At 35.8% G+C, this 22,713-nt stretch overlaps 1 protein-coding gene across 1 annotated transcript in view; it reads left to right on the top strand.

Moving 5' to 3' along the window:
* The window catches only part of HELLS (helicase, lymphoid specific), a 38,887-nt gene that overhangs the window by 5,481 nt on the left and 10,693 nt on the right, over positions 1-22,713 (top strand). The window contains exons 3-17 of the mRNA XM_025881000.2: positions 586-708; positions 3,735-3,791; positions 6,544-6,580; positions 6,666-6,730; positions 9,862-9,903; positions 13,397-13,621; positions 13,966-14,148; positions 15,022-15,165; positions 17,420-17,616; positions 17,812-17,908; positions 18,205-18,366; positions 19,663-19,802; positions 19,889-20,027; positions 20,647-20,730; positions 20,811-20,930. Coding sequence (XP_025736785.1) covers positions 586-708; positions 3,735-3,791; positions 6,544-6,580; positions 6,666-6,730; positions 9,862-9,903; positions 13,397-13,621; positions 13,966-14,148; positions 15,022-15,165; positions 17,420-17,616; positions 17,812-17,908; positions 18,205-18,366; positions 19,663-19,802; positions 19,889-20,027; positions 20,647-20,730; positions 20,811-20,930 — 1,815 coding nt within the window. The remainder of the gene's footprint in view (positions 1-585; positions 709-3,734; positions 3,792-6,543; positions 6,581-6,665; positions 6,731-9,861; positions 9,904-13,396; positions 13,622-13,965; positions 14,149-15,021; positions 15,166-17,419; positions 17,617-17,811; positions 17,909-18,204; positions 18,367-19,662; positions 19,803-19,888; positions 20,028-20,646; positions 20,731-20,810; positions 20,931-22,713) is intronic.

The following is a 22,713-nucleotide window of genomic DNA, read 5'->3' as shown; positions in this document are numbered from 1 at the left end:
TCTAGTCTCAACTGGGGCTTGAACTCATAACCCTAAGATGAAGAGTTACATGCTCTACTGACTGAGCCAGCCAGGCATCTGGACAATATAGTTTTATAATTCTAAGAATAGTTGTTCTCGTTCCTAGCCAGTTAAATTGTTTTTTAATTCTGATGCTCTTTCACATAAAACTGGTGTGTAAAAATTTTCTGAAATCATTTGATTGTTTAAAAATTTAAATCTACTTGAATTAAATGATTACTTTCTAATGTTAATTTTATATATTTCAAAAATGGACCCTCAGTTCAGTGGATGCCAGTAAATGTGTCCGGTGTCTGAAATTTTGATATTTTGGTATCCAAGCTGCATCATACCAAATGGCATGTTGAACCCAGGAATCCTATTTTTTCAGCTATTTGTTCTAGTTTTTGGTTTGGAAAATAAACTTAGTAAAGTTAATACTAGAAAAACCTTTTTTCCCCCATTAATTACGGAAATAAATTAAACTCAAAGAGTATTTAGCCATTTTTTTTTACGTCTTAATGCAAAACATCACACACATACATCAGAAAACTTAATAATCATGGAAATTTTCTTTTTGGGTAGGCTCGCATGTCTTGGGATAGAGAGTCTGTGGACATTCGTTACCGTAGACTTCAACATTTGCTTGAGAAAAGCAATATCTACTCCAAATTTTTATTGACTAAAATGGAACAGCAACAACTAGAGGTATGTGTATGTAATTGGTTATAACTAGTAGCTTAAATTGTTTAACAGTCACTTTATTGAGATAAAAATCACATGTAGTAAGCTGCACACATTTTAAGTTTACTGTTCGATGAGTTTTGACCTGTGTAACCATCAGCACAATCAAGATCAGGAGCATTTCCTTTACCCCCAAGAAGTTTTCTTATCTCAGTGATCCCTTTGCCTGGCCCCCAGACCACTGATTTCTGTTTTCTGTCACAGTAGATTGGTATTGCTTTTTCTAGAATATTATATAAATGGAACCATGCGGTAAGCACTTTATTGTGTCTTGCCTCTTCAGCTCAGCATATTGAGATTCACTTGTGTTTATTCAATAGTGGGCCATTCTCTTTATTCCTGAGAAACATTCTACTGTATGAATATACCTCTGTTTATTTTTCTGATTTTTATTCTGTCTCGTGATAGTTTCTGGATGCTGGAAATTGTGAACTTTATGTTGCTTAGTCTTTTTTTTTAATTGCTTTTTATTAAGATATAATTGATATATACAGAACACATGTATGTAGTGTACAGTTTTATGTTTTGACATGTATACACCCATGAAGCCACCACAATCAAGATAATGAACATAACCAACTCAAAAAATTGTACCCCCCCTTTTTTTAAGTTGAGGTATAATTGACATATAACATTAGTTTCAGGTTATGATTCAATATTTGTATATATTGTGAAATGATCACAGTAAGTCTAGTTAACATCTATTACCATACATAGTTAAAATTTTTTTTTCTTTTTTTAAAATTTTTTTTCTTATAATAAGAAATTTTAAGCTTTACTCTCCTAGCAACTTTTAAATATGCAAGGGAGTATTACTAACTATAGTCACCATGCTGTATAGTACATACCCCTGACTTACTTATTTTATAGCTGGATATTTGTACCTTTTGACCTGTTACTTATTCCCACCACCACCAATCATCAGTCTTTTCTCTGTATTTATGAGCTTGGGGTGTTGTGTTGTGTTGTGTTATATATGGTATTCGTCTTAAGTCTGACTCATTTCACTTAGCATAATGCCCACAAGGTCCATTCATATTGTTTCAAATGGCAAGGTTCTGTTCTTTTTTATGACTGAATTCCTGCCCCTTTTTAAATTTTCTCCCATCCTTCACTTCCTGTCTTCCTCACCAAATAGTCACTGATCTGCTTTCCGTTATTATACATTCATTTGCATTTTCTTTTGGTGATATATTCTTTTAGCTTTTATATTTCTGGAAAAGTCTTCATTTGCTTTTGTTTTTGAAAGATATTTTTATTGAGTAAAGAATTTCTTTTTCTTCAGTGCTTCCTTCCTCCTCCCCCACCCAGGTGTCCCCACCCCTTTGATGTTTCACTGTTTTCTAGTTTACATTGAATGTGACAAAACCAAAATCTTTTTTTTTTTTTTTTTTAAAGAGAGGTCATGAGGGGAGAAAAGAGGAGCAGAGGGAGAGAGAGAATTGGGCTCCCTGCGAAGCAGGGACTGATATGGGACTCTATCCCAGGATCCACGACCTGAGCCAAAGGCAGATGCTTAACCAACTGAGCCACGCAGGTGCCCCAACAAACCCAAAGTCTTAATGATGGTCCACAAGACTATAAGCAGTCTGGCTGTCTCCTTTAACCCTATTACCTTTCCAGACTTCATTCCAGGTGTGTTTTCTGCCTTTGGGCCTTTGCACTGGCTGTTTTGTGCTTGGAGCCATCTTCTCATAGATACCTGCATAGCTTACTTCATCACCTTCAAGCCCTGGCTTAAACATTTTCCCGATGAAGCCTGCCCTAACAACCTTAAATCGGAAATTGCTGTCTGACATCTACCACCTGCACAATCCTGACCCCCTTTACCTTGTTCTGTTCTTCCCATTGTACTTACTATAAGATACTATATAATTTGTTTATTGCCCACTAGAACATACGAAGATTTAAGAATTTGTGCAAATATCAAGGCTACAGTAATGCCCTGTGTCCCCATCATTCACATGTCAGTTATCAATCAAGATTTTGCTTTTGCTAAATATTTTTTCCTTTGTTGATAAACCTTTGTATGGTAAAATGAAACACAGATATAGGAAAGTAAAACAGTCACACTTAATGAGTTATTATAAGGCATATATCTTTTTAAAGATTTTATTTATTTGACAGAGAAAGAGAGAGAGCAAGTGTGCACAAGCAGGGAGGAAGGGCAGAGGGAGAGGGAGAAGCAGACTCCCTCCTGAACAGGGAGCCTGATGTAGGACTCGATCCCAGGACCTTGGATCATGACCTGAGCCAAAGGCAGACACCTAACTGACTGAGCCACCCAGGCACCCAAGGCATATATCTTTTAACCACCTTTTGGGAATGGTTTGAATCCCTTTTTGTCTGTCTTTTGAAGTTTTGTTAGGGTGCATCTGGAACAGCTTTTAGTCTGGTAGTAACTCAGCCCCTCTTCTGAGCACTCTTGTCACTTTGCCTGATGGGTATGAACTGTTCCTGATCCCCTGTAAGCACAGGGATTATTCCACTTGCTATTTTCTAGCGGCCTTGGTTTTCTTATACTCATGTAATTGATCAATAAATACTCAGCCTGAAGTCTCGACTGCGTATCTTGAGAGCTTTTTTTGTGTACCTGACCCTGGGTATGCTAGCTGCTCTGTTTTGTACTCTTTTGTCTCTTCAACTCAGGGAGGCTGTTGAGCTGTTAAGATTCTCCCTTCATTATTTGCACTTGGAAATTGCCTTCAGGCAGTAAACTGCACAATCAAGATTTGTCTCATTTGTTTCCCTTTGTCAGTGTTCACTCTCCTTTGCTGCATGTTGTCTGAAAACCACTGTTTAATATATTTATCTGATGTAAGGCAGGAGGGTAAGTCTGTTCCCTGTTGCTCCATAAAGGCTTGAAGTGCAAGTTCTCCCTTGTTTTTTTAAATATTTATATAGTTCTTCATTGTGCACATGTTATTTGAGATGTGTATTTTATACTTTGCATTTTCTACTTGTGATGCTAAGAAAAAATTTTCTTACAGGAACAGAAGAAGAAAGAGAAATTGGAGAGAAAAAAGGAATCTTTAAAGGTTACTAAGGTAATATATAGTAAGCTAGAAAATCCTGTATGTTACCTTAGTATTGAAGAAATTCTTCTGTAGTCTTAATTTTATAGATCATCTACTTAATTTTAGCCTTTATTTGAAAACCTGTCTTTGTTATAAGCTGCATAGAAACATGTAAAATCTGTTTCGCAGTATTTTTAGGTATGGAAGGAAAGCTAAAGTATAACCCTTTTGGTTTCTTAATTCTGTTTTTCATAATGGCAAAATTTCACTCTTATAAGTGGCCAGCTCTTTTGGTGCTCATAATGATTATTCCTTTTTTTTTTTTAAAGATTTTATTTATTTATTCATGAGAGACAGAGAGAGAGAGAGAGAGAGAGAGGCAGAGGGAGAAGCAGGCTCCCAAGCAGCAGGGAGCCTGATGCGGGACTCAATCCCAGGACCCTGGGACCATGACCTGAGCTGAAGGCAGACGCTTAACCATCTGAGCCACCCAGGCACCCCATAATGATTATTCCTTCCCCTTAATGCCTCCAACCTCATCATGTCAACGTGGATCCATAATAATTTAAATTTGTATCTTTTTGCATAGCTGCAACAGTGGAGCCAGAATTGGAGCAGATTAAGTATATGTGCTAATAACATTTCAGATAATAGATCATTCATTTAGGGATGGCCTGAATTTTAGATGTGATGTGTGGAATAAATTTGTTTTAACATGAAGCTGTTTAATGCCATATTGTTGGGAGTTGTATAAACAAGAGTTGTACTATTGAAAAGAGAGGGTAACATTTAGAGTACTTACTGTGTGTCATGTATTCTAAGCTTTACATTTATTTATTTTTTTAAGTAAGCTCTGTACCCAGCATGGGGCTTGAACTCAAGACCCTGAGGTCAAGAGTCACATGCTCCACTGACTGAGCTAGCCAGGTGCCTCTACATTTTTTTTTTATTTCAGAACATCTCTTAGGTAATGTTCTTATCTCCCCATTTTACATATAAAGAAGCTGAGGCAAAGAGATAAAAGTATGATCCATCCTCATTATTCAGAGATTCCATATTTGCCTGTTAGCCTACTTGTAAAATTTATTTGTGACTCCAGAATCATTATTTGGGTTTTCATGGTCACTCACAGACATGTGGCTATGCAGAATGGCAAAAAATTTGAGTCTCCAACTTAAACATTCCCAACCAAGGTTAAACAAAGTGGTGTTCTGCCTTACTTAAGCTGTTACTCTGTAAACAAATGTCCTTTTCATGGTTGATTTAATGTCATGATTTTTGCATTTTTGTGGGTTTTCTTGATTTTGCTGTTAAAATGGTAGCCCTTGGCCATGTTGTGCTAAAGTGCCATCTAGTGTTTCTAATGCAAGAAGGCTGTGAGGTGCCTTATGAAGGAAATATTTGTGTTTTAGCTAAGTTTCCTTCAGGCATGGATTAATAGTACTGTTGACTCTGAGTTCAGTGTTAACATATATATTAAATAAGATGTCCTTAAACAGCAACACATATAAAACAGGGTTGTCTTGATCAGTTGATAAATTGTGACCAGAGGCTTGCTGGAACTTAAGCTTGTATTTCTCCCAGAAGCAGTGATTCAGTGTTCACTGATCCAGTATTCATAGTTATCATATAGAACAGAATGAGAATTGACTGTAACTTGCTGAAAGTCACATATTCAATAAATAGTATTGCTGGAGTTAGTTTCCAACCTCACACTTCTTTATTAACCTGACTTTATTAGGTAATATCAAAATGGCAATAAGGGTACCCTTAAGTCCACTTGATTCTTAGTGTGGTTAGTGGTGATGTTAAAGTACAAGTAGATAATTTTACAATAAAAACAATTACTGAAAACTGATAATATTTGACTGTTATTAATTCCAGGGACTTATTTTGGGTTTTTGAAGAATATATACTTATAATTTTACTTGTTTAATCATTTACTCCCTGCTCTTCAACCTGTAGGTTTAATGTATTGTTCAGTTTTGCCCAGCTAACTGTTTATACCAGGGTTTTGGTTTTTCTCCCCCACTGTATTCTAAAGGTGCCAACCATTAAGTTCTGTCTGTTCCATCTCACCAGTCCCTTTTGGTAATTTATATTTTTAATCCTCTAACTTTTTAACTTTAAAATTTACCTTCTTGGGGCACATGGCTGATTCAGTCATTTGGTACAGCATGTGACTCTGATCTCAGGTTATGAGTTTGAGCCCCATGTGTGGTGTGGGGTTTATAGAAAAAAATAAAATTTATTTTCTTATTTTGATTTCTTACACATATTGTCTCCCTATTCTTGATCTTCTTATCCAACTCTCACTTTGAAACTTTTTTTTTGAACATCTCTTCCTTTCCTGTATTTCCCCTCACTAATATTTTTAAATCCGTATTCTCTTTTATTTCTGCTTTCAGTTGTATTTAATTTAAAAATGTACTGAAAATGAGTAGTTCTTCGATATCCTGCCCATTGAATATCTTCAGTATAAACCTGCAGTTACAGAAAGTGTACATGGTAATTTCAAAATAAAAATGCCATCTGTTTAATTTGGAACTATATCAAATGGGAAAAAAATTGAGGAAAGTAGAGTCATCAAGAAAAAAGAATGTGGTTATAAACAAGTTCTAGTGGGGAAATGTAGAAATAGGTTAAATGTTGGTAAGAATAATAGTAAAGAGTTGTAGATGTGGCTCAAATGCAAGGAACATTTAACATTTACTTAATGTCTTTTAATATGTAACACCATAAAGTCCTTAGAAGAATAATATCCTAAATTCTTGTTTTGTAGGGTAAAAATTCCATTGATGCAAGTGAGGAGAATCCAGGTAAACTTCCTTGTTCTACTTTTGAAGAGTATGTTTATATTTTTGCTTTTATTGCTATCAAAAATAAAATGATTTTTTCTAATAGTTATGAGGAAGAAGAGAGGAAGAGAAGATGAATCCTACAATATTTCAGAGGTCATGTCAAAAGAGGTAAAAATAAAGTGGGGAGGGCACATAAGATTCACTGTTGAGTAAAACCTGTTGTGGATTTTGAACGAGCTTTAGCTGTATGGATTGCTGTTACTTATTTGGCTTTTCAGATTGTTAAGGGACTATTTCAGGGAAGAAAATGGCACTGTCTTCCTGTTTGTTAAGGGAACGTAAGCTTGGCCTAATTAGAAATAATTATAATAAAAAAGAAATTATTATCAGAAATTTGTCATAACTTCAAGACCTGATCTTCAGAACTTTGTTCTTGTTCCTTGTTGAGGACCTTTAGGGAACTGAAATCATATAGTCATTTTATTTATTTTTTATTTTTTAAAGATTTTATTTATTATTTAAGAGAGAGTGCGAGAGCACAAGCTGGAGGGAAAGGCAGACTCCCTGCTGAGCAGGGAGCCCGATGCGGGGTTCGATCCCAGGACCCTGGGATCATGACCTGAGCCAAAGGTAGATGCTTAACTGACTGAACCACCCACATGCCCCCCCATATAGTCATTTTTAAAACCAGCTCCTTTTTTACCTTATTCTCACTTGTTACCTCATAAAATAGAAATTAAAAAGCATGTTTAGTTAGACAAACCTTAAATATCCCTTAGGCATATTTTAATGTTACATTCTTACATTATTATCTACTATATTTTTCTTTAACCTGAAATTCAAACTCTTGACATCTTCTTAAAGTATAAAATACAAAATTTCACATAATACTTGTCTTTACTGTAGGGATGCACTCTGATATTTTCCTTCTTTTTTTTCTTTCATTTAAAAATAATGGTCAGCCTGCTTCTCCCTCTCCCACTCCCCTGCTTGTGTTCCCTCTCTTGCTGTGTCTCTCTCTGTCAAATAAATAAATAAAATCTTTAAAAAAAATAAAATAAAATAATGGTCAGGGCGCCTGGGTGGCTCAGTCGTTAAGCGTTGCCTTTGGCTCAGGTCATGATCCCGGGGTCCTGGGATTGAGCCCCGCATCGGATTCCCTGCTTGGCAGAGAGCCTGCTTCTCCCTCTCCCTCTGCTTGCTGCTTCTGCTACTTGTGCTCACTCACTGTCTGTCAAATAAATAAATACAGTCTTTAAAAAAAAATAATGGTCGAGACTCATTTAATTTATCATGGAACATAGCCTAGAATTTGTAAAACACTATTATTTAAGTATTATTTAGATTTATTGAAATTCAGCCAGTCGTGCAGCTTTTTTTTTTTTTTAAGATTTTATTTATTTGACAGAGAGACAGCCAGAGAGAGAACACAAAGCAGGGGGAGTGGGAGAGGGAGAAGCAGGCTTCCCATAGAGGGGGGAGCCTGACACGGGGCTCCATTCCAAACCTCCAGAGGCAGGAGAGTTCCTGACAAGTTCAAAAAACTTAAAAATACATATTTGTTACCAGTTTATATATAAATGAAAAGGTGGTAAAGGATAAGGCTATAGAGGTAAGCAGGGTCAGGAGTTTAGTTACAAGGTTTAATTTTTAACAGTACTTCATAAATAGTATTATGTTTGTTTTGATTATTCACAAATTGTTTTCCAAAAGGTTCAGCTTAGTCATTGTATTTATTTTTACTTATTTTTTTTTTAAAAGGTTGGGGTTTCTTTCTTTTTTTTTTAAGATTTTATTTATTCATTTGAGACACAGAGATAGAGAGAGAGAGAAAGCATGAGCAGGGAGAGAGGCAGAGGGAGACACAGGCTCCTCGCTGAGCCAGGAGCCCGACGTGGGGCTCGATCCCAGGACTCTGGGATCATGACCTGAGCCGAAGGCAGACGCTTAACCATCTGAGCCACCCAGGCGCCCCTATTTTTACTTATTTTAAAAGACAACTCTGCTGTCAGTTTCCTATATCCCTTCAGCCTTAGGGTATGAATATCTATACTTATATAATACTTTACATACACATATGACAACACATGTAAGCATGTATATGTTTTTCTCAGCCTCTTAACTGATGTGTCCTATCATTCTTTGTATCTTAAATTTAAGATACATTCGAAGTTTCTTGAATGTGTCTACCATTTCATCCTCTTTGTTCTCTGCACATGCTATTCTCTGCTTGAAACATACCCTAACTTTATCTTTAATGATTATGCCCTGATGATAACTTTTTCAGATAATTTGATATAATACTATTATAACTCATCAAGTAGCATTTGGTATTGCTTGTCTTCATACCCTTAGTATCTAGTAGGTACTTCAGAATCAGAACACTTCTATTCTGTATTTTTAATATATTTGTCTTTGCCTCTTGCTCAAGATTGCAAAATCAGATATCTATCCACAGAAGCCTGAAGTAGGCTAGAGTTGGGACTATAATACATTTGGAAGCGAATCCTTAAATACCAGGAGTAGCCACAACTTAGACTCTAGAGGAGGGTTTAGAAAACCTTTTCTGTAAAGGGTCAGATAGTTTTTGGCTTTGAATAGTTTAGTGGGCCAACTACTCAACACTGAACTTGGTTGGCCATTGTAGCCTGAGAGCAGTCATAAACAAACTAAGCAAATATGCTCAACTTTGTTCTAGTTAAACTTTATTTACAGAAACAGGTTGCCAGCTGGAGTTGGTCTACAGTCTATATTTGCCAATCCCTGTTCTAGAGAATTATTGTCATGTGTGAATTTGGACTTAAGTCTCTTCAGATAAGCTTTGGTTTAAAAAACAAACCAAGGGGCGCCTGGGTGGCTCAGTCGTTAAGCATCTGCCTTCGGCTCAGGTCATGATCCCAGGGTCCTGGGATCGAGCCCTACATTGGGCTCCCTGCTCAGCGGGAAGCCTGCTTCTCCCTCTCCCGCTTCCCCTGCTTGTGTTCCCTCTCTCGCTGTATCTCTCTCTGTCAAATAAATAAATAAAATCTTTAATTAAAAACAAACAAACAAAAAAAAAACCCTGGAAAATTTAGGAGGAAATACCCCAATTTTCAAGTGTTGCTAACTAATGCAGAGTCTTATAAGACACTGTAACCTTAATTTTGCCTGAGGTCCACCAGTTTGAGCCCTGTATTTTAATTACCTTGAGAGCCTTATCCCCATTTTCCTGGCATGAAGTTAGAATAAATGCTTGTTGAATAAATGAAAGAATGAATGACATACATTGTGACTTTATTTCTGTTTTCTCAATGTTCTAGGAAATTTTGTCTGTGGCTAAAAAAAATAAAAAGGAAATTGAGGTAAGAGATTTATGAGAGATTAAATGTAGGATCCGTATCTGTTTACCTGATCATTAGTTCCTTTAATCCCCAGTGTACATTTTTTTCCTCACCAGTTAGTCTATTTCTTAACCTTAAAAAGAAATTCACTTCTTATCCTATCATGCTTCTTCCTTATATATCAACTTAGGGTGTTCTATTGCATGTTCCTTAATGTGTAAATGCTAGTTTATGGGTCCTTGGGAGTTTAGCAGTAATGCAAGTGCCTGTAACCATGCGCATTCCACGTGTATATATTCCACAGCTTGTGGAAGCTCTGAGAGATGCCTTAATCTTGTTTCTGACATTAAATATTGTCTTTGGATCTGTTTGGGAAGGCTTCTCACCCCAGCCCCATTTTATGTGGAGAGATTCCTTGTTACCTGAGTATTCACTATCTATGTCCCTTCAAGTACAAGATTTCTTAGAGAAGCAGAAACAGTTGTAACACGAAAATGTTCACCAAGGGATACAGAAATTAACTTACCTAGCAAAGATTAATAGGCTTTTGGGAAAATTGATGACATGATTATAAAATGGGAGATATTCTGTTTGCCCATCATAATTTTGGCCAAAATTTACATCTTATATAAATGCATTGATTTTTATTTGTTCAGTATAAGGATTGGTTTATGATATAATTATAACTCAACAATGTTAAATATAAATAAGATTAAGCATATTTTTTTACAATATATAGTTGCATATTTATTTAAATTTTTTTTAAAGATCTTTTTTATTTGAGAGAGCTCCCATGAGCAGCGGGGAGAGGGACAGACTGGGAAGCAGGCTCCCCACTGAGTTAGTGTTGGGGGGGGCGGGGGCGAGGCGCAGGCATTCCTTCCTAGCTGGGACTCTGGGATCATGACCTGAGCTGAAGGCAGCTGCTTAACCTACTGAGTTACCCAGGTACCCCTTTAGTTGCATTTTTAAAGATAAAGCTTCAGTCTAATTTCCCATGTTTTACTATGGAATTTTGACCATTTTATAATATGCAATAAGTAAATGTGTGCTATGCTTGTGTTAATTCTGATGAATTTTGATAAATGTATACATTTGTGTAACTACCACCCAAATCAAGATCTAGAATCTTTTCATATGGTTGAAGGATCCCTTGTATCCCTTGCCAGTCATTTCCGCCACCGCCAAACCTAGAGGCAACGGCTTTTTGACTTCTGTCACAGATAGTTTTGCCCAATTTTTTAACCTTTATCACAGGCTAGTTCATACAAATAAAATCTAAATATGTAGTCTTTTATCTTTTATTTCCTGTTAACTTTTTACTCAACATAGTTGATACTCATTTATATTGTTGAGTTTATTACTAGTTGTTTTTTTTTAATTGCTGAGTAGAATTCCATTGAATGAATATTATAATTTCTTTATCCATTCTCTGGATGGGCATTTGACTTGTTTCCAGTTTGTGACTTATGAATAAGACCACCATGATAATTTTTGTACAAGTCTGTGTGGACGTGTTTTCATGTTCTTTGATATATACCTAGGAATGGAATTGCTGAGTCATCCTGTAAATGTATGTTTAACTTTATAAGAATATTCTTTTCCTGAAGTGAACACACTATTTTAATCTCACCAGCAATGTATAAAAATTTCTGTTGATACTACCAGCATTTCATGTTAGTCTTTTTAATTTTAGCCATTTTACTGAATGTGAAATGATCTTGTGTGGTTTTGTTTTGCATTTTCTTAATTACTGATGATGTAAAGTATATTTTCATGTTCTTAATGGCTGTATGTTTTCTTTTATAAGTTTCTGTTTACATCTTTTACCCATTTATTGGGTTACTTGCCCTTTTATTGTTGATATATGAGTTCTTTATATAATGTACAGGTTCTTTGTCAGATTTATGTACTGTATTTTCTTTCGGTTTGTGGCTTGCCTACTTATTTTCTTAATGGTATCTTTTAGTAAGGAGAACTTGTAAGTTTTATAGTAGCTCATCAGTTCATCGCTTTTTCCCCCCCTTTGGTGGTTAGTGCGTTTTTGTGTTGTTTAAGAAATTTTTGCCTATCATGAGGTTATCAAGATACTCTGTTTTCTTCTAAAAGCTTTACAGTTCTGGTTTTACTTTATGATATTTGTGATGTTCGTCACAAATTTTATGTATGGAATGGTGAAACTCGGGGTTTGTAATTTTCCAGTTGAATATCTAGTTGTGGCATTATTTATGACTTCTCATTTATAAGACTTTTCCATCTGAATTGACTCAATCCTCATTTTCACATTTTTTTTTAAGGTTTTGTTTTGTTTTTTAAAGATTTTTATTTATTTATTGAGAGAGAGAGAGAATGGTAGAGAGAGAGCATGAGAGGGAAGAAGGTCAGAGGGAGAAGCAGACTCCCTGCTGAGCAGGGAGCCCGATGCAGGACTCGATCCCGGGACTCCAGGATCATGACCTGAGCCGAAGGCAGTTGCTTAACCAACTGAGCCACCCAGGCACCCTCATTTTCACATTCTTAAAAACAGAGTTGTGGACGTCACTAACCAGTAAAATCTTGTCATTGGTTATAAGTTGGTAATGAGTGTCAACAGAGTTAAGTTGATACTCTTTTTTTTTTTTTAAAGATTTTATTTATTTGAGAGAATGAGAGAGAGAGAGAGAGAGAGCGCATGAGAGGGGGGAGGGTCAGAGGGAGAAGCAGACTCCCCGCTGAGCAGGGAGTCCAATGTGGGACTCCATCCCGGGACTCCAAGATCATGACCTGAGCCAAAGGCAGTCGCTTAACCAACTGAGCCATCCAGGTGCCCATAAGTTGATACTCTTTAAGTGTGATGTACGGAGTTTTTAAACTTTATTTACTTTGCCTCTTTTCCTTCAACAAAAGTAATATTTAGATGGAAGTAAATGTTTCTTTTTCCTTGAAAGGAAATTTTTTTATTTCTATTTTTTTATAGACATTACCCATTATCTTTGATTTGGGTGAAAGAAATTATTATTATTTTTTTTTAAGATTTTATTTATTTATTTGAGAGAGAGAGAGAGAGAAACAGCATGAGAGGGGAGAAGGTCAGAGGGAGAAGCAGGCTCCCCGCTGAGCCGGGAGCCCGATGTGGGACTCGATCCCGGGACTCCGGGATCATGACCTGAGCCGAAGGCAGTCGCTTAACCAACTGAGCCACCCAGGCGCCCCGGGTGAAAGAAATTATTAAGAAAATAGTTTAATAAATTCTTGAGTAGCTCATTTTAAAAGTTTGGATGGGAGGTACAATTGTAAAGGACAATTCAGTAGTGTATGCCTGTAATCTGTAAGAGTTATTTTTAGAATTTTTTTTCAATGGCTTTGCATTTGTGGGAGAATGAGGGTAACTATCTCTAAGGTTTTATTCAACAAATGGTTTTATTTCTCTATACTTAATGATTATAGGACTGGGTAAATTTTGATTACATTTTCTGATAAATAGAGGATAGCAGCATTATGTATCAAAGTTCTAATTAAGCTTTTTTCTTTACAGAATGAAAGCTCCTCTTCTAATCTCTGTGTAGAAGACCTTCAGAAAAACAAAGATTCAAATAGTATAATTAAAGATAGATTGTCTCAAACGGTTAGGCAGAATACTAAATTCTTTTTTGACCCAGTTCGGAAATGTAATGGACAGCCAGTACCCTTTCAACAACCAAAACACTTCACAGGAGGAGTGATGCGATGGTACCAAGTGGAAGGCATGGAATGGCTCAGGGTAATGAATTCTCAATTTTAATACAAGATACTGGTTCATATCTATATAATAACCTATTAATGTGCTGTAAACTTGAGCTGTTCCTTCCAAGTTCATTATTAAATGTGAAACTTTGTGTGTAAGTACTTATTTTCATATTTATTTATCTGGACTAATTTTTGGTATTTTATTCAAGACTGTCAACACTTATATGGCTTTGATAACCAACTTCCCACAAATGTTACAACCATGAATATGTCAGTCTTATCATAATTATCATCTCTGGGTAAAAAGAAGAAATAAGCTTGCTAATCCAATAGGTGTTTATATCAGAGTTTAAATACAGTGTATATTATTTTGTCCAGATGCTTTGGGAAAATGGAATTAATGGCATTTTAGCAGATGAAATGGGATTGGGAAAGACAGTTCAATGCATTGCTACAATTGCATTGATGATTCAGAGAGGAGTACCTGGACCTTTTCTCGTCTGTGGCCCTTTGTCTACACTTCCTAACTGGATGGCTGAATTCCAGAGATTTACACCAGATGTAAGATATGTTTCCTTTTGTTGGATGTTATCATTTCTAATATTTTATTGTTTTGTTGCCTGAATTGTAGAATTGTTACTGTAATTGTATGGATTTCTGTACTACGGAAACACTACATCTTGAGGGTGTGTTTTAAATTTATTTAAGTAATCTCTACACCCAGTATGGGGCTTGACCTCATGGCCCCAAGATCAAGAGTTGTGTGCTCCTCTGACTGAGCCAGCAAGGCACCCCTACTTCTTGAGTTATTTTTCTTTTTCTTTTTTTTTTTTTTTAAAGATTTTATTTATTTATTTGAGAGAGAGAGAGAATGAGAGAGAGAGAGTACGAGAGGGAAGAGGGTCAGAGGGAGAAGCAGACTCCCTGCTGAGCAGGGAGCCCGATGCGGGACTCGATCCCGGGACTCCAGGATCATGACCTGAGCCGAAGGCAGTCGCTTAACCAACTGAGCCACCCAGGCGCCCTTGAGTTATTTTTCAAATGTTAGCAAAATCCATGTTAAGTGTATATGGAAGAATAGGTATTAGTAATCTCAGTATTTGCCAAAAATACCCCTGGATGATTTTCAGTGCATTGGATAATTTCATTCACCTAAGACTGACCTAGGCAGAAATTATTTCTCTTACTATGGTGTTTTTCTTCCATATATATGTGTCATCTTAGCCATATCCTTGCCTTATACTTGATTTGTTTTTATGGCTTATTCTCTTATAGTAGTAATTTATTAGAAGTGATTAACTCATTTTGCTATTGAAAAATAGAGCTAGGATTAAATTATTTTTTTCTCCTAAATGATTAATTTTATATTTTCCAAATTGTTGATATTTGCATTTTGTTCTAAAGTTTGTTATAAATCAATATAAAATCTTTTAGATTCCTACTATGTTATATCACGGGACCCAGCAGGAACGTCGAAAATTGGTAAAGAATATTCACAAGCGAAAAGGGACACTGCAGATTCATCCTGTAGTAATTACTTCATTTGAAATAGCCATGAGAGACCGAAATGCATTACAGGTAAGATTGGTCTCCATTGTAATCCATAAACCACATTTTTCTTAGTTCATAGCACTTTCTCATCATCCATTAGCATTTGTTTAATTTTTTTCCTGATGAAAGCAGTAGATTGTGTTCTACAGATTCTTTTAGAAACCAAAGGTTTAAATTAACAGATGGAGAAGGTGTAGTCTCTAACAAGAAAATTAAAGCAGTAGCATCTTGACCTATAGCCAAAATATCATTTTAGTGTGTTAAATTCAGCTAGACATAAACCTAATCTGATATATGTTACAGATATGTCTGACATGTGGTTTAAGTATATAGAACTTATCCATTTAATTAAGAATAGAATATATGAACACAAGTTATTTTTAGACTGTCTTATGGATATATGGCGTATCTGTTTTTTGTGTATGTCGTAGCTACTTATTTATTAGTGCCCAAGTTATAATACAGTTGGAAAGTTAACCTTTGCTCATTGCCTCTCTCAGTTCATTTTTTGGTATTTGCACTTCTCTCTCACTGCTCCATCTATTTCACATATAGTTCTTTACAACTTTGTTTTCCTTTCTCTGTCTGGTATATCAAGTTTTACTTGTGCGCTGGTGGAAATTTGGAATATGAGTTGCAGTTATGTTACTTCTTCACAGTAAGAGTAATATACACTCCTTGTAGAAAAAAGCATACAGACTTCAAAGCAGTTGTAATTCTGAGAATGCTGCTGCTATATTAAGTATTTTTGTTAGCATACAGATATAATTTATACATCGTGTCTTGAAACTTCAGTTTTCTACTAAATAATATAACATGAAGACCTTTCTAATCATTTTGACCTCCCTACCCTGCCCATATTGGAACAGATAAGCTTTATTGTCAATTCCATTTGCCAGTGGCTAGAATTTTTGTAATTTTCCCTTTCTCTGAACTTAGCATATTATTTTAAGGATCTTCCCTTTGGGGGTGCAGGGCCCCTATTGCTGAGTGGCAGCAGAAGTATCAGTTAACTTACCAGATCATTTTTCAGAACCCTCATTTCTGTTGCATCGAGTTTTCTCTTTGCTTTTACATATTCATTTATATTTGTTTGGCTTTTTTATGGTAGATGTCTTACAGTGAGAGGTTACTTAGGTTATCTGGTATTACCAGCAAAAGAAGTCTGAAGTTGTTTTTCTTTAAAAAAAAAAAAAGTCATAATATTATGTTAAAAATTTTTTTATTCTGCTATGAATGTATTAAAGTGAAATGCAAAAAATGCCCCATTTCATACTCTTCCCCCCAATTTGCCAATCCTGTTCTCCAAGGATACCTACACTTGCCAGGTTGGTATTTATATTTCCCAGAAATATACTGTATGTCTGTATTTTTAAACAATAAAATAGATGAACTTTAAGCTTGCCTGATTAAGATAAAAGAGAAAGCACAGATCATAAAAATGAGAGTAAGATTTTTTGTTGTTTTTGCTTTTTTTTTTTTAACAAAGTTCTGGAAAATGAGAAAATATTTTTTATGACAACTTACTGAAAGTAAATGAGTGGCTTTCTGTGAAGATAGAAATTACTAAAACTGGCTCCAGAAGAAAGGCAAAGTCTAAACAAATCAGTAATTATGTAAGAAACTGAGAACACCATCAGATTAAAAAGAGTGTCCATTTCAAATGTAGGCCTCAAGAATGAAAATTCTAGTATTTAATGTTTCAGAGCATGTGGAACTAATAAAAGCTTTAGTTCTTTTTTAGGAATCTAGTATAACACTAATCAAAACCTGACAAAGAGCATTACACAGGGAAACCACAGATTGTTTTTTTGTTTTTTTTTTTTTAAGATTTATTTTTAGAGAGAATGAGAGAGCACAAGTGGGAGAGGTAGAGGAAGAAGGAAAGAATCTCAAGCAAACTCCACGCTGAGTGCAGAGCCCACTGTGGGGCTCGATCTCACCTGAGCCAGAATCAAGTAGGACACTCAACAGATTGCACCGCCCAGGTGCCCCCAGACTAAAGAATGTGAATAGAAAATATTTAAATATATAATAGCAGGTGGACTTTATTAGTTCATAGCCAAGGGAAGTCTATTTTAGGAACACAAGTATACATCAGCTTTAGGAAATTTATCCTTTTAGTAGATCAGAGGAAAACATGACCATTTCAGTAGGTACAGAAATGCCATTTGATAAAATTGAACATCCATCCCTGATAAACAAGTTTTATTTTTGAATTGTTTTTTAAAAAAATTGTGAGATTATCATTTTAAAGTTTTTCCCTAAATTCCTTTTCTAGCACTGCTATTGGAAATACTTAATAGTAGATGAAGGACACAGGATTAAGAACATGAAATGCCGTCTAATCAGGGAGTTAAAACGATTCAATGCAGATAACAAACTTCTTTTGACTGGTACTCCCTTGCAAAACAATTTATCAGAACTTTGGTCATTGCTAAACTTTTTGTTGCCAGATGTATTTGATGACTTGAAAAGGTAGGTAAGCCAGTTATTTAACTATTTTTTATATTTTTCTAACCTCAAATCTGTGCTCTTAGTTAAAATTAATTCCTTTCTTCTAGGTAGTTGGATTAAAATGATAGCTTTTTGGCAAGTCCTTCATGATATATATATGTTAATATAATTGATTTATGTAATACGTTAACTTGTAATCATTTTTTTCTCTTACAGCTTTGAATCTTGGTTTGATATCACTAGTCTTTCTGAAACTGCTGAAGATATAATTGCTAAAGAAAGAGAACAGAATGTATTGCATATGCTGCACCAGGTTGTGACTTTGTCTTAATTCTGCTTACTGTGGACTCCTAGAAGAAAAAAGGAACCCAATAGATTACCTGTTCAACCCTTTGTAGTAGATTTTGAAAAAGTGACCTCTGGGGTGGGGGAAGAACAAGGGAATAAGTTAAATCTGAGGGGGTGGGGGGGTCTTCATTTTTTAAGACTTGATAGTATTTATAAAGGAAAAAAGAGAAAGAAGGGATAAAGAGATGTGTGGAGAGAGTATTGCCTGAAAGCATACGAATGCTTAATATTCACATACATTTACTCATGTTTAAATTTTAGATTCTAACACCTTTCTTACTGAGAAGACTAAAATCTGATGTTGCTCTTGAAGTTCCTCCTAAACGAGAAGTAGTTGTTTATGCACCGCTTTCAAAGAAACAAGAGATCTTTTATACAGCCATTGTGAACCGTACAATTGCAAACATGTTTGGATGCAGTGAGGTAGAGTGTGGATTTGACATAAACTGTAAATGACAGTTGATGTTGGAAATTTCATGGTTAATTTCAATCTTAGAGCTTATCACCTCTTTTTAGGACTTGTAGAGGGTGAATTTCTAACGAGTAGAAGGCAGTAAAAGTCTCATAGTAATTCTGTGATCCTACTAAAATCAGGTGATGGCTCATGCATTAATTGCTTTATAGTTATCTGGAGATGGCTCATGCATTAATTGCTTTATAGTTATCTGGAATGTTTGTGAAAATTTTTTATTCCTGTCCCAGATTAACCCAAATCATGCTGTGTGGGGATGGACTTGGAAATACATTTGAATAAGCACACACTATATACCAGAGTTTACCAGCTAGACCAACCCCCCCCCCCCCCCCCACACACACAGTCCCTTTATAGGAGGTTATTGATCTCCAAAAAATGTAATAGAATACCTTATTTGAAAGAAATATCTTCTTTGGAATGTGATTATCTTAAAACTAAAGATTAGGAGACCCTTAAATTTTGTTTAAATGTCCAGATTTTTTATTGTATGCCATGTATCTATTGTTCAAAACATGGTTCTATACATTTCTGTTTTGTGCAACCATTAGACTGTTCCACAATTTTTATTATAATTAAAGAGCGGATCTGGCTTTTTAGCTATTAGAAATTTATAATCGTTGCTTATTTTGAGGAGTTTCATTGCAGTGTTATACCAATCCAAAGAAATAGTCTCTAATGCAGATATATGGAGCCCCTTAATTTAACCTTAAGTTATTAAATTCTTTTATATAAGTTCAAAATAGTTCTATCCATCCTTAATTTTTTCCACTGAGATATGGAGGCATTTACTCTAATTCTATAATATTGTCATAAGCATTAAAACAGACTTTATATGACCTCATTTGCACTTGGCCAAAGTTTATGGATCCTTCGTTTTGTGCCTTTGGAAATCCCTAAACTTGATGATGAAAGACAAAATTAGTTTTGTTTTTTTTTTAAAGATTTTATTTATTTATTTGAGAGAGAGAATGAGAGACAGCATGAGAGAGAGGAGGGTCAGAGGGAGAAGCAGACTCCCTGCTGAGCAGGGAGCCCAATGTGGGACTCGATCCCGGGACCCCGGGTTCATGACCTGAGCTGAAGGCAGTCGCTTAACCAACTGAGCCACCCAGGCGCCCCCAAAATTAGTTTCTTCTTTATATCTTAAAACATTTGCACATAAAAATATTACAATCCACTTTATGTATTTAGAATTTAAAGGTATAGCTTCTTAAACATATTTCTTTTTAATTGTTCACTTTTAGAAAGAAACCGTCGAGCTAAGTCCCACTGGACGACCAAGGCGGCGAACTAGAAAGTCAATAAATTACAGCAAAATAGATGATTTCCCTAATGAACTGGAAAAATTGATCAGTCAAATGCAGCCAGAAGTAGACAGAGAAAGGTGTGAGTTTAAAATAAATTTAAGTATCTTTTAAACCGTGATACTTTTTGTATTTCTCACATTCATGGATTATATGTTTTTGATAGAGCTGTTGTGGAAACAAATATCCCTATAGAATCTGAGGTTAATCTGAAGCTGCAGAATATAATGATGCTCCTTCGTAAGTGCTGTAATCATCCATATTTGATTGAGTACCCTATAGACCCGGTCACACAAGAGTTTAAGGTGAATACCATTTAATAATGTACTGTTTTGATTTCTGTAACTATCCCTCCCTCCCTCTCTCCTCTCTCCTGCCCCCCCAATAAATAAATCTTGGGAAAAAAAAAAGAATAAACTTCAACATCTGTGCAGTAAGTTTAAGCTTAAAGTTCTCTTATTATAAAGCCTTTGGGAGAGGAGTGGGGAGGATAGTTCAAGGTTGGACTTAAATTAATTTTTGTTTTTGTGAAGTCGTTCGTTTCATTTATTTTTTGAGAGAGAGCCTGTGTGCACTCAATGTGGGGGAGGGGCAGGGGGGAGAGAATCTTAAGCAAGCTCCATGCTCAGTGTGGAGCCCGATGTGGGGCTTGAGATCATGACCTGAGCTAAAATCAACAGTGGGGCACTTCGCCGACTGAGCCACTCAGGTGCCCCCATTTTAAAATTCCACAGTATGTCTTTCCTTGAGAAAAAACTATCTTCTGATTTAAAAAAATCAAATGATGAGGTCATTTTTTTTAATTTAAAGTTTTATGGGGACTTGTCATTGAAAATGAACTATTTACATAGATTTTATTTTGACAAAAACAAGATTATTGGTAATTATTAAGACTATTTTTTCTGTTCTTTGCCTGCTTTTAAGATTGATGAAGAATTGGTAACAAATTCTGGGAAATTCTTAATTTTGGATCGAATGCTGCCAGAACTAAAAGCCAGAGGTCACAAGGTGGTACTTTTGACTGGAATTTGGTTATTTAATTACTTCCTATTAATTGGTATAGATACTAAGATATATTTAAATTTCAGGTGCTGCTTTTTTCACAAATGACAAGGATGTTGGACATTTTGATGGATTATTGCCACTTTAGAAATTTCAACTTTAGCAGGCTTGATGGATCCATGTCTTATTCAGAGAGAGAAAAAAATGTAAGACTACTTGATTGTAACTATCTTGATTTCTAAAGTAATATTCAGAGTAGACCCACAAATTGATAGACTAAAAACCTTGTAGCAAGATGAAAAGCATAAGCATTATTTAGTATTAAGAAGTCTTAATGTTTCTTAAATTATGTATGTTTTCTGGTCCAACTTGACTTCACTACCACTGTAAGAATATTGAGATAACAAGACTTCTTTTTCTCCTGATTTTTGCTCTTCCCTCTACCCCAACATTTCACTGAAAATTTAAAATCTAAGCAATTGAAAGAATTTTACAGGAACACCTATAAATCTGAAAACCTGCCGTTAAGCTTATACTATTCCTTTTTGTCACATGTTTGTGATATAAAATCAGTCCATTTCTGTATCCATTTAACATTTTATCTTTTGGGGGGCATTTCAAAATAAATTATAGATAGTAATTCCTTTCTATTATTTCAGCATATTTTGTCTTTTTGGGTACATTTTACATATCCTGAAGTGAATAAAGTCAAGCATACATTTTTCTGAGTTTCGATGAATGCAAACTTACCAGTAGCTCAGCAAGTTCTCTCATGCCCGCTCTCAGGCAACCCAGTTTTCCTACCTACCCCATCCACTGGGAAACCACTTGGGGTTTTTGTTGTTGTTTTGGTCACTATTTTTTAAGAGAGGATGGTCTAGACTTTTTTTTTTTTTAAATAATATTAGATATTCTTCCTTAAACTTCCCTTGTGATGTGTGAGTTTTCTTTTTTAACAAAAATACTTTTTTTTTTTTTAAAGATTTTATTTATTTATTTATTTGACAGAGAGACACAGCGAGAGAGGAAACCCAAGCAGGGGGAGTGGGAGAGGGAGAAACAGACTTCCCATGGAGCAGGGAGCCTGATGTGGGACTTGATCCCAGGACCCTGGGACCATGACCTGAGCCAAAGGCAGACGTTTAACGACTGAGTCACCTAGGCACTCCCAAAAATACCTTTTTTTTTTTTTTTTTTTTTTTTAGGTTCTGTTTATTTCAGAAAGAGCACAAAGCAGGGGGAGCAGCAGAGGGGTGGGGAAGAAGCAGGCTCCTGCAGAGCAGGGAGCCTGATGCGGGGCTCCATCCTGGGATTCTGGGATCATGACCTGAGCTGAGGCAGATACTTAACTGACTGACCCACCCAGGCGCCCCAACAAAAATATCCTTAATAAAAGAGGGGCTTGGAAAACAAATGAAGTTAATATAAGCAGATGTTTTATATGTTAACATAATTGCTTTCTAGACCTAAATGATTGATTCGGTCTCCTGTGGATACACCTTTTTATTGCTATAATTAAAAACAATTTCCCTCCTCAGTTCTTTTGGCTAAAGTTAGTTCTCTTTATGTCAAATCTCATAGCTATGATTTATCACAGTGAAAGGATACAGATGAAAATCAGCAAAAAGAAAAGTCACATAGGGTGAAGTATAGGAGAAACTAGGTGTGTATTTTCAGTGGGGTCACACAGAGAGCACTTAATTCTCCCAGCAGCAGTTTGTAACTGCACATGTCAAGTAAGCCAGGGAAACTCATCTGAGTCTTCCTGTCCATGGTTTTCACTGAGGGTTAGTCACATAGGCATGATGTATCTATGTGACTGGCCTGAGCTACCCGGTCTCAAGCCCCTCTGAAGACCAGGTTTGCTCTCTTAACTTGGGCAGTACGTAATGCTGAATGATTTTTATTTTGGGGGAGGGGAGACTTTGATAACTTTCTCTTTTCAGCAAATTGGGCTTTTTCAACTTTCACAACTTTTGGGGTTTTCAG

This window comes from Callorhinus ursinus, unplaced genomic scaffold, assembly GCF_003265705.2.
Source record: "Callorhinus ursinus isolate GAN/ISIS: 27379988/994484 unplaced genomic scaffold, GSC_fseal_2.0 scaffold20, whole genome shotgun sequence".
Lineage (NCBI taxonomy): Eukaryota > Metazoa > Chordata > Mammalia > Carnivora > Otariidae > Callorhinus > Callorhinus ursinus.
This window is presented reverse-complemented; position numbering and strand designations above follow the sequence as displayed.